A 17,821-nucleotide genomic window follows, 5' to 3' on the forward strand; every position below is an offset into this window, starting at 1 on the left:
ACTCCCAAGTTGATGGAGGGGCTACGCGGGGCACGTTATGGCCTAACAATCCAGGCCTAAGCAGCACGTTGCGGGTTGCTTGTCTAGGTAGTCCGTACCGGCCTCCAAGTTATCTACCTACACAAGGTACCTTGTTTCCGATAATTTGCCGGCCAGGTACGAGGTAGGTAAGCCACCTGGCGGGGGAGAGTCACTTGTCTATTTTGACCTGCGTGACATGTTTCATTCATTCGTTCCTTTCGTTTCTTGGGCCGCGATACCAAACAAACCATTGCACCCAAGAGCCTCACGCCAAGGGGTTCTCCTTGCTCACGTGCTCTCTGTTTCATTACTATACAATGCCTTTCATGCAATTGACATGGTAATGCTGGAGGGGTTCCGAATAGCATCGCAATGGGACCTGCTCACGGCCTGGCGCATGCGGCATACATATGTGACGAGCAGCATAAATGCATGCGTTGCCCCTCAGTACATCATCATCGTACACTACGAAGTAAATATGGACACTGCTTGTGTTGCTTGGAGCACCCGAATGCGAAACCCCTGCTCTCAGGCTTCAATTGGCACCAATGGGTGGGGTTTTAGCGGCTGGCAACTGGTCTGGTGCCCCCACCAGCCCACCACAAGCCCCTTCAGCGCACACCTTGTGGACCGAGCAGCCGGAGAAGCCACGCCAGTGAGGCAGGCCTGGGAGGGAGAAGGTTCCAGCTGGCCAAGAAAAAGGAGCTGACGACGTTCCCCGTCCGATGTCCATGCCCGCTGTACTACGTATGATGGGTAAGTATAAACTCCCTAGCAGGTAGTGTGGAGTTGTGACCCACGTACGAGAGACTCTCACTGGCCAAAATTATGATAGATGTGCACAAGAAGCTCAAAGTACCGTCGCTGGGATAATCAAAAAGCACGGCCACATTTACCTGACGAGGGGGTTAAACTTTGGCCCGATACCGTAGTAGGCCCCATCTTTGGCACCAAAGAAGGTACCCAACAGGCCAAGCAAGGCAGGTGAGGTACATTACATTACATTAACTATCTACCTACCTACCTATCTACGTCGAGTACGTGGGCGCAGCGCAGCGCAGAGCAGCATCGACCTCGCTTCCCTCGTGTCTCTCTGTCACCAACCAAGATCGCCGTCTTTAGGGGCTTTTACCCGACAAGGCGAGGCATACATACGACGTTTTCCTTTACTCACTTTACACATTATTCGCGCGGCCTGCGCCTCCTGCTAGCATTCATCTTCTGTTTCCGCCCAGCCCGGTGTTCTTCCAGTTTTAGCCGCTTTGGCGGGGTTAGCCTTACACGATTGCTCCCCCACTGCGCTGACCTCCTGCTCGGGCCGCAGCCCACCGTTGGTGGTTTGTCCTCTTCCCGTTCCCGTTCCTTTGAAGGGACCGTTACGAATCCCTCTTCCTCTCGCAAATACCACACTGCGCTGGCCACTTTACACGACCTCGACCCTGCTCTGCTGGATCCCCCAACGTTGCTCGCTGTTTCGGCGGCTCAATCCTGGACAATGGCGGATGTAGACGTTGCGCCGACTTTCGGCACTGAACTCAAGGTCAGCATCCCCCCTCAGTTTGGCTTGGCCCTTCAGGAACGTTAACATGCTCTCGCTGTCTAGGACGGCTTCAAACCCGCCAACGCCTGGGTGGCTCATGGAATATCATGGCTCGACGAAATCCAACAGTTTTACCGCGAGAGAAGCGCCATTGAAAAGGAGTACGCTGCGAAGCTTCATAGCTTGGCCAAGAAATACTTTGAGAAGAAGAATAAGAAGTCGGCGCCTCTCAGTGTTGGCGACACGCCTGCCATGACACCAGGTTCCCTCGAGAGCGCTTCTTTGACAACCTGGTCCACGCAACTCACCACCCTCGAAGCGCGAGCTGACGAACACGACCGATACGGAAACAACCTTGTCGCCCAAGTGGCCGAACCCCTCAAGTTCCTGGGCACTCGCTTCGAAGAGCTGCGCAAACGCCATGCCGACTACGCCAGCAAACTCGAGCATGAGAGAGACTCCCAGTATGCCGACTTGCGGAAAACGAAAGCCAAATACGATGCTGCTTGTCAGGAGGTGGAAAGCAAGCGCAAAAAGTCCGAATCGGCCTTTGACAAGGCCAAAGCGCAGAGCGCGTATCAGCAGCAGATACATGACATGAACAACGTCAAGAATACCTATTTGATTGCCATCAATGTTACAAACAGGCAAAAGGAACGCTACTACCACGAGTATGTTCCCGAGATCATGGACAGCCTGCAGGACTTGTCCGAGTTCCGCACCATGAAACTGAACGGCCTGTGGACCATCGCATCGCAGCTGGAAGCTACCATGCTGCAAAGCAGTAACGGGCTGATGGAGAAGCTCAGCGCAGAGATCTCCAGAAATCAGCCTCACCTTGACTCGATGATGTACATACGCCATAACCTCGGCGCATTCCAGGAGCCTCCCGACAAGGGCTTCGAGCCTAGTCCCGTGTGGCACGATGACGATCAGATGGTTGTGGACGAACCGGCCAAGATTTATCTCCGAAACGTTCTCAGTAAATCGAAATCACAACTGGGAGACCTGCGCAGGGAGGTCGACAAGAAGAGGCGGGAGGTTGAAAGCATCAAGCGCGTAAAGCAACGAGTCAGGGAGGGTACCGAGAAGAAAGACGAGGTCATGATTGTCACGCAGATATTTGCACTGCAGGAAGAACTTCACGCTGTCGATAGGCGGAGAGTCACCGCCGAGGTCGAGACCTCTACCATCACCTCGGCCGTTGGTGACGTAACGCTAGGCGCGAAGAACCACAACTTCAAGGCGCAAACCTTCAAGATCCCAACCAACTGCGACCTGTGCGGAGAGAGGATATGGGGCCTCTCTGCAAAAGGCTTCGACTGCAGAGACTGTGGCTACACATGCCACAACAAGTGCGAGATGAAGGTTCCCGCTGACTGCCCGGGCGAGCAGACCAAGGAGGAACGAAAGAAGCTAAAGGCCGAACGGCAAGAAGCCGCTAATGCGCTCCTGAGGCCGGCGGCATCCTCACCTACCAACGCTTCGGAATTGCCGGCGTTGACGAGGTCGAACACAATGAACTCGCTGAGCTCGGGATACGCACACAGCGCACGTCGGTCGGTAACAGGGGGGCCGGCCTCGCCCATGGACGAGGCCCCCCCAGAGCCATCAACCCCTCGCCCGCCGGCTCCTGCATCGACTGTGAGCTCTAGCACCACCCGTAAGAGGGTTATGGCGCCGCCTCCGGCCGCCTACATCAGCGAGCTTCCTGGCAGCGCGCCGAACGGATTGGGTTCATCGGAGCAGCAGAAGGGCAAGATGCTCTACACTTTTGAAGCTAGCGGTGACGGAGAAGTTTCTGTGCCCGAGGGTCGCGAAGTCACCATGCTTGAGCCCGATGGTGAGTTTGGCCCATGGTGGTCCTGATCGAGGTGCTGACAGCTTTCTGCAGATGGTTCTGGCTGGATCAAGGTGCGCGCTGGTTACAAGGAGGGAATTGTGCCAGCAAGTTACATCGAATGGACAGCAGCCCCCGCGTCGCCAATGGTTGCACAGAACACCGGCGCGTCCGCACGGCCCGAATCGATCTATTCCAACTCTGGCTCCTCGATAGGAACGCCGGGAGCGGGAAAAAAGAAGGGACCAGCAGTGGCCCCAAAGCGCGGGGCCAAAAAGCTCAAATATGTGGAAGCATTATATGATTACACGGCGCAGAGCGATACAGAGCACAGCATGGCAGAGGGCGAGAGGTTTGTGCTAATCAAAGAAGATCCCGGCGACGGTTGGGTCGAGGTCGAAAAGGGCGGCGTGACGAAGAGCGTGCCCGCAAGCTACGTACAGACAGTCTAGGGGGATTGTGCACGGGAAGAGGGGAAGCCTCGAGGATCAGGGCCACTCGCGACCTCGACTGTGAAGGGCAAGACGGCGATCGTGCTGCAAGATATCTCACAGGCATCGAGTCCAACACGATGGATGCCTCGAGCAGGGCTTAACGAGCGAAGAGGCGCCTACAAGTCACATGTGTCAACAAACTCTGTGACACCGGCCGAAGTCGAGCAAGTGACGAGTGTCCGGCTGGTGAGGCGAAACCAGAGCCAGAGGGAGCGGCGGAATTCCAGGCTCAATGAAGTGGCGGCATGGCGAACGTCGAGAGACCGGGGAAGCAGCATTGGTTGAGGTGCATTCATACCAGTTACACATAAGCTGGCGAAGAAGGTTAGGAGCTGAAGCAGTCGGGGTTCTTGGGGTGGTCTTTTTCTTGGAGATTTCATAGTAGTTCAAAATAGCAAAGCATTATTACTTCGGCATCGTCGGTGGCGTTTCTGGACGGGCGTCTGGCGTGCGTGGGTTTACCTGCGACAGGCCATTCTATAAATCCGACAAAGGCATGCAAATGATTGTGGGGAGGTGTTCGTCCTGTATCCGTACATGGACGTCAATAATGAGGAGGGTTAAAAAAAAAAAAAAGACTTTTGGTAACAACTGGCGAGCCCCTGCAGCCGTACGGCTTGCGGCATCGTTCCCGCTCCCAGGGCTCCTCAATTAGGACTCTGGTCTTTCCGTTCGAGGCCAAACGGAATGGGATGGATGGGAGGGGATCGTCGGGGAGATCCAGCCGGCCATCCCGCTGCTAGTCCGCAGGCACACCCACCCGCCTTCACTGCGAGAGCCCACCCACGGGCCTTTTTGCGGGGGGAGGGGACGTTTGCAGGAGCAAACGGCCTATTTTGGACAGAATGCTAGCCTGGGAGACCTAGCATCGAGATGGCACTGCGGTTATCTGTCTGACCGGACCATATTGTGATGTGCTGCCTAGGCCGGCGCCTCCTTCCTATGCCGAGTGCTAATTTCCTGAGGAAATTCCCATTTTCAGACTGTCTCCTGAGCGCCAACTTGGCAGTCAACTTGGCAGACAGTTGGCATGCGCAGCGGGATGAAAAGCAAGTGCAAAAGCCAAGGCGGTGGCGCGGTGAGCGAGCGGTATGAGGAGAAGACTTCCCAAGACGGGCCAAGCTCTGACCAAGCGCCAATCAAGTTGGCCGACGAGGACGGCATAGCCCCCTGAGGAACTCCGCTGAAGGATGTCACAGAGATAGATGTGCTGGTGGGGGGGTGTTAATTTGGGAGAAAGAGCTGGGAACGCAATTTCGTATGTGCCAGAGACTGATTGCATCGGACGGCGGCGGGTAACCCTATACAACGCCGCGTTGAATTCACGTGTTTGGGGATGGTAGGGCAAAAGAATCTTTCGTCCTGGCCAAATAAGACGTTTGTGCCGTCGTGTTTTCAGAACAACACGACTGGCGAACACGATGATTTCCTGGCCTCGGCCGACACGAGCAGACAAAAACAGGAGTGAAGGTCCTGTGGTTGGTGTGGCATCCGGGCCAGCGACCAACGGTCGTGATAATTGTTTCTTTTCTCGGTATCACGGGTCAGGCAGGGACCCAGAAGAGGATTCAATCTATGGGATGTCACGTCGAGGTAGGGTTGGAAACTAGGCATGCCGAGTAGGGCGAGACTGACATGGGGTGGTGGGATTGACGACGGGCCCAGGAAATGACCATGGGTTGGAACTTTGATCCTGTGCATTAAATATCCCACGGTGACAGTCGTAGCGGATATTTGGTCAGGGCGGACGGAGAAATTGGTGAGTCTAGGTATGAATGTTTCTGCCATGGAGGCCAAGAGATCAAGAGACCGAACCGGACCAGACCAGACCGGTGTGGAGGTTGGGTCTCGGTGGCAGTGTTGACGTGGACCTGCGCGGCGTGGCATTCTACTGTACATAGTACCTACATTACTATGCATTTGTATAGATCGCCGGCGAAGCGAGGTGAATCTTGTTATGACCATGTTTTTCTTGGAGCTTTGGAGACATCCCCGGGAAGGGCAGACGTGCCTTGCCCCATTGAAGGGCTGGATGTGGAAGGAACACACCAACAGGTCCCAGACTCCCAGGTGGTGATGAGAGCAACGTGGAATCGGAAGGGCAGACAAGGGCCTCCATTGATCGCTGTGGCAGTGCACGTAATGTAGCTTTTCAATGGGGCAAAAAGACTGGAGCGGCTGGGTCCTAATGTCTCGTTCGGAAAAGGGGTGGAGTGCGGCAAGGAGGTGTCTGCGCGCCTGTGCCCCGAGCAAGTCAGTAGTAGGTAATACCACCTTGAAAGTTGACTGTTTGTTGTTCTTGCTAGGTAGATGGCGATGGTGGCCGGTATCTACTTCCAACCCGTGTTTCTTGACGTTCTTCCCCCCCCCTTTGCTGCAAGTGGGATGTCGCCCAGCCAAGAAGCTCAACTCTTTCCGCCAGAAGCATTGGGTATGGAGTGTTGGTGTGTTTGTTTTCTGGCATGGAGGCGTGTCAGTGGCCATGTCAGATGGGGGGTGATGAACATGAGCTTGATACGAGCAAAACCGGGAAGGAAAACAACGGCCAATTGATGACCAGGAGGCGAGACGGGAGTGTGTGTGTGTGTGTGTGTGTGCGCGCGCCGCGCCATTAGCGGTCACACAACAGGGCCAATGACGGGAAAATTCGATCGTCGTTTTTGCTGCGTTTCAGCGGGTTCGACGGGCGATTGGAGTATTTGGCATGAGATTATTATCTATTGGGATGCTCCCAGAGGTCGACGACCGACGTGGTGGAAAAGCGGGCGACGACTGTGCCTAGACGCGCCGGTGCAGCGTACGCTCGAGTGTAAGGACTGCCGGACGCTGGGCGACGCAGCAGAATTACATCACCAATTGGCAATAACTGCCTGGGTAACTTTCCTGTGTGTACGGAGTACTCCGTACGAGGTACGGACATACCTATCGTATAGGCAATTGTGTTTACACTAGCCAGGTACCCACTACGGATACGACACGAAGGGGACATCCACGGTAGGACAACAGACCGGGGTGTCCGTAACGCCTGGTCTGATTGAGCTAGGTATTGCGCTGCAACCAATTAAGCTTGATTATACGGCGCCAAGAGCCCGATTTAGACCCATCCCACCATAGTCGTCGTAGACACACCCTCAACCGTATATATCACTTTGTAGTCACGCCTCCGAATTCCCCCTGAATTTGCAGCTGTCTTCCCAGGAGACACGTCCAAGCAGCGGCTGCCAGCCTGCCACCGCCCAGCCATGGTTCGGTTGTCAGACAGAAAGGAGTGACTTGAACCCACTAAACGAATGAACGGCTGCTCCTTCCCCTCCGCCCTGGCCCCACCATCCACATCTCCTGTCGGTCCTTCCTTGGCAGGGAATGGGAACTGGACCGGGGCGGCCAGCAAGAGATGTTGTGCAATGTGGTGAATGTCCCACCTTAGAGCAAGAAAGTCTTGGGGGGGGGGTGGGTTTGGAAGGTGCAAGATGGAAGATGGAAGGGGGGGGGGAGGATGGGGAGGGAAGGCAAGGGAAGGGAAGGCAAGGGTGGATAGGAATTCGTTCGCACCTTCGTTTACGAAGCACCACCACCGTCAACCACGCCGTTTTTAATCATCCAAGTCCCTCGCTCCCGCCCGACCTCGAATTCCTCTCTTTCTCGTCATTCCATCCCGCCCTTACCGACCTCTCGTCTCCGCCTTCCGGGTCTCGAGCGTGCCATTTTTCCCTTTCGATAAAATCACATAGTCAACTCCCTCGCTTTGGTTGACCTTTTTCACCATCTACCTTTCAGCAACCGACCAGCCCTTTTAATCACCACCCTTTTGGAACCTGAATCCGTCATCACCTTTCCGTTGCTCCCAACTGTCCCTCACTCTTTCGGGACATCTTCTATCGCTTGGCACCGTTCAATCATTGTCTCCTTTGGCTTTTTGAGGAAATCTTTTGGACCCTACAGCCATACACGATGAAGTCCTTCGCCGCCATCTCGGCCCTTACGGTCCTGACCGTCGTCACGGCGAAGCCCACTGCCACTGAGCGCGAGGCACCCATCAAGGCCCGCTCTGTCCCCGCCGTGGAAGTCTCCGGCAATGGTATGCTTGACGAGCCGTACGCTATTTCATCTCATCCAATTGACTAACACGTGACCCTAAGCTTTCTATGCTAACGGCGCTCGCTTCTTCATCCGTGGTATCGACTACCAGCCTGGTGGCTCGTCCGAGAATGTCGACCCCCTTGCTGACACCACCATCTGCGGTCGTGATATTCCCAAGTTCAAGGACCTCGGCGTGAACACCATCCGTGTCTACAGCGTCGACAACTCCAAGGACCACAAGGAGTGCATGCAGATGCTCGCCGACGCTGGCATCTACCTCGTTGCCGACGTTAACAACCCCCTATACTCCATTAACCGCGCTGACCCCCACCCCTCCTACAACGCCGTCTACCTCCAGAGTGTCTTTGCCACCGTCGAGGAATTCGCAAAGTACGACAACACCCTGGCCTTCTTCTCCGGAAACGAGGTCATTCACGATGAAGCCGAAACCACCTTGACCGCTCCCTACGTCAAGGCCGTCACCCGTGACATCAAGAACTACATGGCCTCCCGCGGCCTTCGTCATATCCCCGTCGGCTACTCTGCCGCTGATGTTGCCGACAACCGCATGCAGAGCGCTCAGTACTTCAACTGCGGTAGCGACGATGCTCGCAGCGACTTCTTCGCTTTCAACGACTACTCGTGGTGCAGCTCCAACTTCAAGGAGTCTGGCTGGGATGTCAAGGTTAAGAACTTCACTGACTATGGTATTCCCATTTTGTAAGCAGCAGCCAGCTCCAATCCCTTCTCACTATGACGATATTAACCTTTTCTAGCCTGTCCGAGTACGGCTGCAACACCAACGTCCGTGACTTCGGTGAACTCGAGGCCTTGATGAGCAACGAGATGACCAGTGTCTACTCGGGAGGTATGATGTACGAGTACTCGATGGAGGCCAACAAGTACGGCATCGTCCAGATTGACGGAGACAACGTCGAGGAGCTCAAGGAGTACGCCAACTTCAAGAGCGCCTTGTCCAAGTACCCTGCCCCCACCGGTGACGCCGGTGCTGCCAAGACCTCGCACGCTGCTGCTTCGTGCCCTACCTCCGACAAAGTCTGGATGGCTGACCCTACCAAGATCCCTACCATGCCTCAGGCGGCCGAGAAGGTTTGTTGTAGCAGAATCTCACAATAAAGGAGCAGCTGGCTAACACTTGAATAGTACATGACTGAGGGTGCCGGTGAAGGTCCCGGCTTGAAGGGCGATGGCTCCCAGACTGCTGGCGACAGCGCTTCCGATGGCGACACTACTGGCGGTGTTCCCTCCCCCACCGCTTCCGGCGGCAGCTCTAATGGTTCTCCCAACGCTGCTGCTGGCATGACCTTCGGTGGTCCCATTGAGAAGGCCCCCTTGGCCATTGCTGGTCTCGCCGCCATGTTCACCATGTTCGGCGCCTTCTTGTTGTAATAGATGCAGCCACGTGGATGGCCCAGCCATTATGCTGGATGTACAAACGATATTCAGAGAGCACTTGTTCTTAAATTCACATGAGGCGCTAGATTTGATGTGCGGGTTGGCCGCCGTTTCGCTGGTCCTACCACTGACGCCCGGAGTTCGAGCGTTTCCGGCTTCTGGGACAGTGGGTTGTACGACAGAGGCACAGTTTTGGGGGGTTGATTCCCAGCGACAGCAATGCTGCTTGGCTTAAGCCGCGAAGCATCTCATTTTGCATGCCGGCGCAAGATATATGTACGTAGTGTTGCAAGATGCAAGAATTGTAATTCTTTTGTTTGATGATGTTTTTGGACTCGCCAGCTCGTCTCTTAGCAAACTGTGACATGTTTGAAGCACGCTTCTCAGCTCGATCAGGTAGTGTTTCCGATTTGTCAACTCCCGATTGACAGTGAGGCCGGTTTGAAACCCACATATTGCGGAACCGGACGGATATTAGTTGACCCACGTGACCACGAATACATCACGTTTATGACGGGACGTTAGTAATAGTCAATCAACTAGCAGCAATATTCAGGTCCGACTTCCCAAGGTCGTAGAGAAAGTCAGGCGTCGAAATAAAGCTGTTACTGCCAAGATCGTGAACTGGGATAATTGTTTGCCTGTTGGCTGGTGGACGGCAGTGGCCCGTCGGTCCATGCCGGAGAATGACAAGCAAACATCCGCGCCCTTTGTTGTACTTTCCTCGCTCTTTATCTCTATTTAATGATGCGTGTTCGCTCGTTTTTGGTGGGTTTGTCCAATAAATACTCGACTGACTTCTGCTACTGCGGCAATATTCAGGGCCAGTTGCTTCCAGCCCAGCAAACCGTCACAGCGATGGCGAAAAGCGCAACGTCACCGCCCTTGTTCCGCCATCCAGGTCGCCCCCCTGCCGACACGGCCTTCGCTTTCGCCGACGGCGTCAATTGTACGTGAGCCACATATCAGCCTCTACGGAATAGACTTTGGCAAGGCGTGACGGGACGGGTTAGGGGTGCTGCAGCAAGGGGACTTATTTTTGGATTTCGGGTTCACTTTAAGAGCAGGACAGATATTTCCATCGACACGTGAACTTTCATTTCCTTCTTCATCTAGCAACCGTACGTTAGAATAATGCCGTGATTTACCCTTATGAACATGCTGCGAATCAGTACTGGGACGAATAGGTGGTGTAGCATACTCAGCGAGCAGCTCTTCTAGGGTGACCCCGACCAGGGGCACTCTCACGGTTGTTGGTAATTCACGCGGCCGCCTGAACAAATAGTCGACCCAACACGTCAGAAGGGCCGACCGAATTAGGAACCCCGATAGGAAACAAAGACTCACCACGGCGAGTCACGGGTAGGTGGAGGAATGCAGTTGGACGACGTGACCGGGACAGGCCGGGAAAAATGGGTCCGAGCGCTCTCAGTGCTTTGTTTGGCGAATGTACATCTTTACCACGACCCTTTCACTCTCTTTCTCTCACACGAGATCTCCGCGGTTATTTATCGCCACCGAAACATGTTTCAATCGTTATTTGCCGTCCTTGTCAAGAGAGACTAGAAGCAAACGGTTTGTTACCAAACGCCAGCGTCTTTCTCTGTCGCCATTGTCCCTTCGCCCCGGGCGACGCAGAGTGAGTTTCAGGACATTAGCTGAACTAGAGAAATCTACCTAATGTAAAGCGGTGTGTATGGATTTGTTAAGACGAACTTATATTGACGTATAAGATGATTGGTGGACCAAATTGGGTAGGCTCAAGGGTAAATTCCAGACCAATACGCATCAAGGGACCCCGCTCGACAGCATCCCTTCACCTCACTTCAGGCTCACCATGTCCTTTCTGAGACATCTCGTACCAATAACCAGCTCCGCTGGCAGATGGATCAGGCCATAACCATGAGCGCCTCCGAAAGTGTTGATTCCTCTTAAGGAAGACTCTCTGGTTCTTTTGGTCCCGTCGCAACGTCTACTAGGGGCTTGTTCTTGACTGGACACTCGAATGACCGCATGCCGAACATCCGGCCCCGCCCGGCACAGCTAGTGATCATTAGCATAGCACTGCCAGGGCGGCGTCTGTGTCTCCGGAGTTGGTTCTGTCGCTTTCCCAGTACTCTGCGCCGTCGGTTGTACTCCAAAACCTCTTCCTTCGAAACCCGCTCAGCATGTTGCGCCTATAAGCGCCCGCGGGTCAGCTCGGCCACCCCCTTGACCAGAGCAGGAAACTTTCATTCCCCGACTGACCCCTCATGTTCTTTGCGGGTATCTCCTCAGATCCAGGTGTCCCAACTCACTTCCACCGCGAATTTTCCCTCTCCGCTCACAGTAGCCTCGCTTGAAGGTCCAGCAAGGAACGCAAAATGCACCAAAGACTGGCTGCGCGGCTGCTTTGGCCCGTCATCATGGCGTCGGCCCTGGTCCTGGTCGCCTATGGGCTTTTCTTCCCACGGAGCAGTTTTCAGACCCGGCTGACAGGGCGACCGTTGGACTACCTGCTGACCCAACAGTCGAAGTCTGGCCCTTCAGCTGGAACTGGGGTAAACTTCGACAACCTTCGTCTGACCGAGGAACAATGCCGGGTCACATTTCCTGGTCTGAACAAAGAGATAGACGCGGCCATGTCGGAAGGCGACTTCCAACTCGGTCTCAACAACACTTCTGTGTCGCTGCTGGGACAGATCAAGGATAACAAGATACTGATCCTCCAAGCTCCAAGACCGGTGGACATGTCAGACCAGTGGCTGGAGGTAGGCGAGACACCGAGCCTTTTGATCCCGTGAGAACATACAGCAGCAGCTTACAGGTGTCAGAGGCAAAACGCCGCCCTTCAACAGCTGAACCGAGCGCTCCTGACCTCGCCGACCCTTCTACCCGACACGTTCTTCAACCTCCATGTCCAAGATACTCCCGCAACACTCTCCTGGTCCCATAGCCGACCTGCCATGTCTCCTTCTCCGAGGCACATATTCACCATGCCCCATTTCTCCTTCTGGGCGTGGAATCAGCCCTTCATCCGTTCGATCCCCCACGCGGCTGCCGCGATCACCGATATCGAGGCTAGCCTTTCCTTCGATATGAAGGACCGGCGTGCAGTGTGGCGAGGAACCGCTTGGTTCAACAACGGTGCCAGTGCAAACCCAAGGTCGCGACAAGAGCTGCTGAGGATCACCAAGGATGCATCATGGGCAGATGTACAGGCCTTGGAGTGGGTCGACAGCGGGGAAAACGCGACGAACGCTCTCATGATCGAGGACTTTTGCCGGCACAAGTACATTATTCACACGGAAGGAGTGTCGTACTCTGGCCGCCTGCAATTTCATCAGCTATGTGAAAGCGTGCTCTTGAGTCCGCCCATGGAGTGGATGCAACACACAACACACCTCATCAAGCCCGTGTACTCCAGCATATTGCTGGGTCACGAGCAGGAGAGACAAGATGACGGCGGCGGCGCGACGACGAAACCTGAAGACGGGTACCCGTCTTCGAGGGCGAGGAAGACATGGCCTGCGACGGTCAGCCCCGGCGAAGCCAACGCAGTTTTCGTCAACCCGGATTGGTCCGACCTCGAAGCGACGATCGGCTGGTTGGAGGAACACGCCGAGGTGTCTCGCGGCATTGCCCGTCGGCAGCGAGCCATCTCCTTCGAACGCGGATACATGAGCCCGGCCGCCGAAGTTTGTTACTGGCGAGCACTCGTCAGAGGCTGGTCTAAGGTTGTGCGCATCAACGGTACCATCAAGGAGAGCAGAGAATCCACGAGCTTCGAGGAGTTCGTGACGAACGCCAAAATGTCCCGGAAAGGGCACTGAGTTTTCCGTACGCATTTGATAACACGAATCAGCAAGCGAAGAGCGGATCGACTTGAAGCAGGCACATACAAGCACAGAAGAACGCTGGGATTTGGTCCGCCTAGTGAAGCGGCTAACCAGTCCTTCCGGAAACGGGCAACTACCGCATTATGCATGAGTCTCATATCGGACTTGGCTTGTTTATCAGAGCTACGTCTACGTATGGCTGAGCCGCGGACATTGGCGAAAAGCCTCGGGAATAGGCCAGCAGGGGTAGGGGGCAAAGAACGGTTCGGGAATCTGAGGCGCAATTCCCGCTCAAGGGATGAGATAACTCGACTGAGAGTCTCCCAGCTCGTTGGCTCGCGCGGCCTAGGTAGGCAAGAACAGACGGAGCACCTGTCAACGGACACGGAGGAGACGCTCTTGTTGGGGAAACACTTCACGGCAGCCACGTTACGCAAAAGTACCGTCCCCCTTTGACCTCGCTTCGCGGAGTTCTCGGCGGCCTGGCCTTGCCCGGCCAGGCATACGACAGGCTAGTGATACGGTGCATCCCGATACGCACGGCAAGGGACGACTGGACGCAGTAGGTAGGCTATTTGGCAAGCCGCTGACAGGGTGTGACAGGCCGTGTGACCCCCCCCAAAAAAAGTTTGCGACATGGGTAACATCAATCATGCGGATGCAGGGGCACATGGCGAACCAGCCCTTTGGGACTGGACAGAAGCCGGGATCTGTTGAGGCAAACAGACGAGACGGAGCGGAAACGACGGAAGATGGCCATTTCCTATTCCAAAAACGAACGAGAAGGAAGTTTCGAGGGGGTGCATCATGTGGGTTGCGTCGTGGAGGAAGAGGAGGAAGGGGGACGACGACGACGACGACGATCGTTCGGATGGTTGGTTTTACACATTCGACGAGCAGTAGAGAGGGGGTGAGTGGGTACAGGACCCGAGAGCCGGGAAGGTCCAACTCCAGAGGTGGTTTAGCGGCGTAGTATATAAATCGGCAAGATGCTGCCAGTCTGTGGCACTCCTTTAACCATTCATCCATTCGACCAAGCACCCAAGCAAGGGTTCATCAGCAAGAATGGACAGCCGTGCTGGGGTTTTTTGCATACACGTGACGTTCCGCTGCAGCAAGTGGGCCAAGCAGCTGGTTCCCGTCCAGCCCATCACACCGTCTTTCCGGCGGCCCCCGAACGCGTGTTTACGAGGCCGTCGGTATTGACGGGGCCTGGGCATGTTGCCGGGGTCCGAGAGAAGAGGAAGAGGAAGAGGAAGAAGGGAAAGATGGAGGAGAACAAGCTGGGTATGTAGTTTACATCAGTACTCCGTACAGGGTACGAACGGAGGCCCAGAGAGATAGATAGCAGGGGGTCGTTCAACCGACCCGCCCGGCCGGTGCAGGTGCAGCTCCTTTCTTGACTCGGCGTCTGCGGGGATATTAGTGCACCTAGGTACGGATACTTGTGTACCTACCTACCTACCTACCTAGGTACCTTATGTACCTTGGCCTTCATGTTCTGTCTGTCACCCGTTGGCTGCCGCAAAAGGGTGCCCGCCTTGCTGCATGCCGTGATAAGGGAGTGGGTTGTTATGTTCTCTTGCTTTTCATCCAGGTCAGATATCACGTTTGGCCGCCCGTCCTTCTTTTGTCTCTCCATGACATGACCTGCCTTCTGGCTGGTAAACTGTGGCGTCTGCAGCAGGCGGGCAACCACGTCGTTGGTCGACGACAGTGGGTAACTAGTCTTCTTCCTGTCTCGTCTTCGTGCGCCTTGAATCGCGGTCCACGTTCGTGCATCTTTCCCCTCCCCTCCAGCATTCACGCATCATGCGTTCCTCTCTTTTCACCTATTTCTCATGCACCAACGGCGAATGCCAGCCCACACTACTACATCCAGTAAAAGGTGCCGAGTATGCGGTTATTGGCTAAGACAACGGGGACTGAAGCAGATCCCGAGGGAAGGGAAGGAGGGACCAGTCGTTAAAACTGCTCCTCTCCAATCGACAACTTGACAAACAACCTTGGATACGTACTCTGGACTCAACACATTCCCGTAACTCTGGTAGCAAACCGGGGAAGAAGCCAGTCTTGCGCCAACTCGCAATCTTGTGTAGTGTATCCGTACTGAGGTACAGATACAAGGCGGTCGGTCCCCCTCTCCCTCTCTCTCTCTCTCTCTCTCTCTCTCTCTCTCTTCCAACAAGGCCCGCCCTAAGGCCTGGGTCGGCTAAGACGAATTATAGCGCGTGGAGACTGAACCGCATTTCCAGGTCCCGGGGTCCAGGGTCAGGTCCCCCCCCCCAGGGTGCTGGTACCTATCGGCAACCAAACGAACTAAACTCAACACCACCAAACCAACCCAACCGGTTCATTGGGTCTGCGTCCCCGTATTTTCGTTCCCGCTTTACCACGCACTCACACACTCGCTCACTTACTCACTCGCCCTCTCACACACACACACACACGCATCACACCCGCACACAAGAGAACCATGACTTCCCCCTCCCTCCCTTTCCTCCTTGCTACACCCTCGAGATCGCCGTCCTCAAAATTTTGTTTCCGCTCGGGTTCGCAGTTTGCGCCTTCGCCTCAGAGTTGACGCTGTTTGTGTGTGCGAGCCCTCGGGATTTACCTCTTCACCTGTAACCCATCACCTCGCTCTGTTACTCTCTCTAGTCTTTAATACCCAACCCGCCCACACTTGGCCAGACTCGTTTGTCTTAAACCCGGGAAACAGGACGACTACCGCAACATCGCGACCGGCGCCTTTTCAACAGACTCGACGAAAAACAACTCGCGTTGCAGAGCCGGTATTTGTTTGTTGGCCAACACTGAAACCCTTTTCTTTGTCCAGGCGTTCCTCGTGATAATCGCGAGTAACCCGTCATTGGCCTTCAGTCTCCACTTGTTCGATTCAAGTCTTTGACGAACCTTGGCTCGACCGCAATTGCTGTGTTCTTTCCGGAACCGTCACTTTGGCCCATACAAAGGCCCGTCACACTGCGCCGCTCCGCGCGACAATCGCCTCCGTGGAGCTCGCCTCTTCTTACCCCTCCCCTCTTTCGCCGTCCGCTTGTCCATGTCGCCGGCTGCACTCATGTCCTTCTACCCCCCGGGCACCGCCAATGGCCGCCTCGATGGCTTCGAGTTCACGTTCGAAGCCATCCCCGACAAGACATTACTGCACGACAGCCAAATAGAAGTCGACGTATGTTGAATCACGCATCACTGCCCTCCCATTGATCCGCCGCTGGCCGTCTACCTAATATAACTGACAAACTCCACTAGCCCGATCCTCATGAGGGGTAGGCTTGCCACTAGCTGGACAACATGTCCCCATGAGACTTCACTAATCGTTGTCTAGTGAGACCGACTCCCTGCCGGACGATATCGGGTGTTATCCCAGGCATTTCGGCAGGACCTATCACGCTTATAGAGCGGGCTGTACGTGCACAGTGTCTTCTTGGGGCCGAATAGAGAGCTCATGGAAATTACAGCCTATGTGTTCCCCAACGATCCAGCCGAGCAGGAGCGCTTGGATCTGCAATCCCTAGCTCTTACGGAACTGTTCAGCGGCAGGTTACACTTTGCTCCAATCGCCGTGGAAGGCTCCCCCAAACGCGTCCTTGACGTCGGGACGGGGACCGGAGCATGGGCCATGGACATGGGAGACATGTACCCCGAGGCCCGCATAATCGGGGTCGACCTCTCGCCGATTCAAAGCAACACCGTCCCACCAAACGTTCATTTTTATGTCGAAGACGCGTGAGTAGGAGCCGGATCGGAACGGAAGAATGCCCTGTATCCCCAATCTGACCAGCCTACAGCGCCCAACCGTGGGCATGGCCCGACCCCTTTGACTACATCCACACCCGCTCCCTCCTTGGTTCCTTTGGCGACTTCAAGAACGAGGTCATCCGGCAGGCCTTCGACTCCCTCCGTCCGGGCGGCTGGCTCGAGTCCCAGGACTTCAACGCCGAGGGCATTAGTGACGACAACACCCTGAAGCCGGACGCCGCGCTGTCCCACTGGTTCTACGACATGAACCATGCGAGCGAGCTCATCGGCCGCCCTCTGTCGAGGTCGCACCTGCTGCGGCAGTGGTACGAGGAGGTCGGCTTCGTCGACGTGCAGCAACGGGTGTTCAAGATGCCCATCAACGGGTGGGCAAAGAGCCCTCGTCACAAGCACGTCGGGAGGCTATGGGAGCAGAACTACCTCGACGGGCTGAGCGGGCTCAGCATGGCCCTGTTCACGCAGGTGCTGGGAAGGAAACAGGAGGAGGTGCAGGTTGGTTCCCCTTCCCGCTGGCGCATGCTGTTGGTCGATGATATGCTGACGAAACCTGGGCAGGTGTCGCTGGTGGACGTGCGCAAAGACGTCTCCAACATGCACATACACGCCTACCAGCACGTATGGGTGGTATGGGGCCGTAAACCGTATCCGGGCGAAACTGTCCCCTCGAGGAGTCCTCCCGAGGACGGGAACCAGGCCGAGTGATGACACGAAAACGAAACGAAACGACTTGGTGATTTGATTTTCAGCATAATGACGGCTTCGAATTCATGGAACAAGCGTAGGATCTGGGGAATCCCTTCATCTTGTATTCCCGGTAAATGATTGACGA

General features: G+C 55.3%; 4 protein-coding genes across 4 annotated transcripts; all 4 read left to right on the forward strand.

Moving 5' to 3' along the window:
• Positions 1-1,516: 1,516 nt before the first annotated feature.
• On the forward strand, positions 1,517-3,853 carry GLRG_04216 (uncharacterized protein; the record flags this gene model as incomplete). Its single annotated transcript, XM_008094901.1, has 3 exons — positions 1,517-1,561; positions 1,625-3,404; positions 3,456-3,853. The coding sequence occupies 3 exons, from the start codon at positions 1,517-1,519 to the stop codon at positions 3,851-3,853; spliced, it is 2,223 nt and encodes a 740-aa protein (XP_008093092.1).
• A 3,993-nt stretch (positions 3,854-7,846) lies between these two features.
• On the forward strand, positions 7,847-9,385 carry GLRG_04217 (glycolipid anchored surface protein; the record flags this gene model as incomplete). The annotated part of the gene is made up of 4 exons (XM_008094902.1): positions 7,847-7,973; positions 8,035-8,695; positions 8,752-9,085; positions 9,140-9,385. 4 exons carry the CDS (start codon positions 7,847-7,849, stop codon positions 9,383-9,385), a joined length of 1,368 nt encoding a protein of 455 aa, XP_008093093.1.
• Positions 9,386-11,754: 2,369 nt separating this feature from the next.
• Positions 11,755-13,203, forward strand: GLRG_04218 (uncharacterized protein; the record flags this gene model as incomplete). Its single annotated transcript, XM_008094903.1, has 2 exons — positions 11,755-12,141; positions 12,205-13,203. 2 exons carry the CDS (start codon positions 11,755-11,757, stop codon positions 13,201-13,203), a joined length of 1,386 nt encoding a protein of 461 aa, XP_008093094.1.
• Positions 13,204-16,291: 3,088 nt separating this feature from the next.
• Positions 16,292-17,694, forward strand: GLRG_04219 (methyltransferase domain-containing protein; the record flags this gene model as incomplete). The annotated part of the gene is made up of 6 exons (XM_008094904.1): positions 16,292-16,402; positions 16,483-16,499; positions 16,559-16,638; positions 16,692-16,959; positions 17,022-17,484; positions 17,548-17,694. 6 exons carry the CDS (start codon positions 16,292-16,294, stop codon positions 17,692-17,694), a joined length of 1,086 nt encoding a protein of 361 aa, XP_008093095.1.
• Between the last annotated feature and the right edge of the window lie 127 nt (positions 17,695-17,821).

This window comes from Colletotrichum graminicola, assembly GCF_000149035.1.
Source record: "Colletotrichum graminicola M1.001 genomic scaffold supercont1.13, whole genome shotgun sequence".
In the NCBI taxonomy this organism is placed as follows: Eukaryota; Fungi; Ascomycota; class Sordariomycetes; order Glomerellales; family Glomerellaceae; genus Colletotrichum; species Colletotrichum graminicola.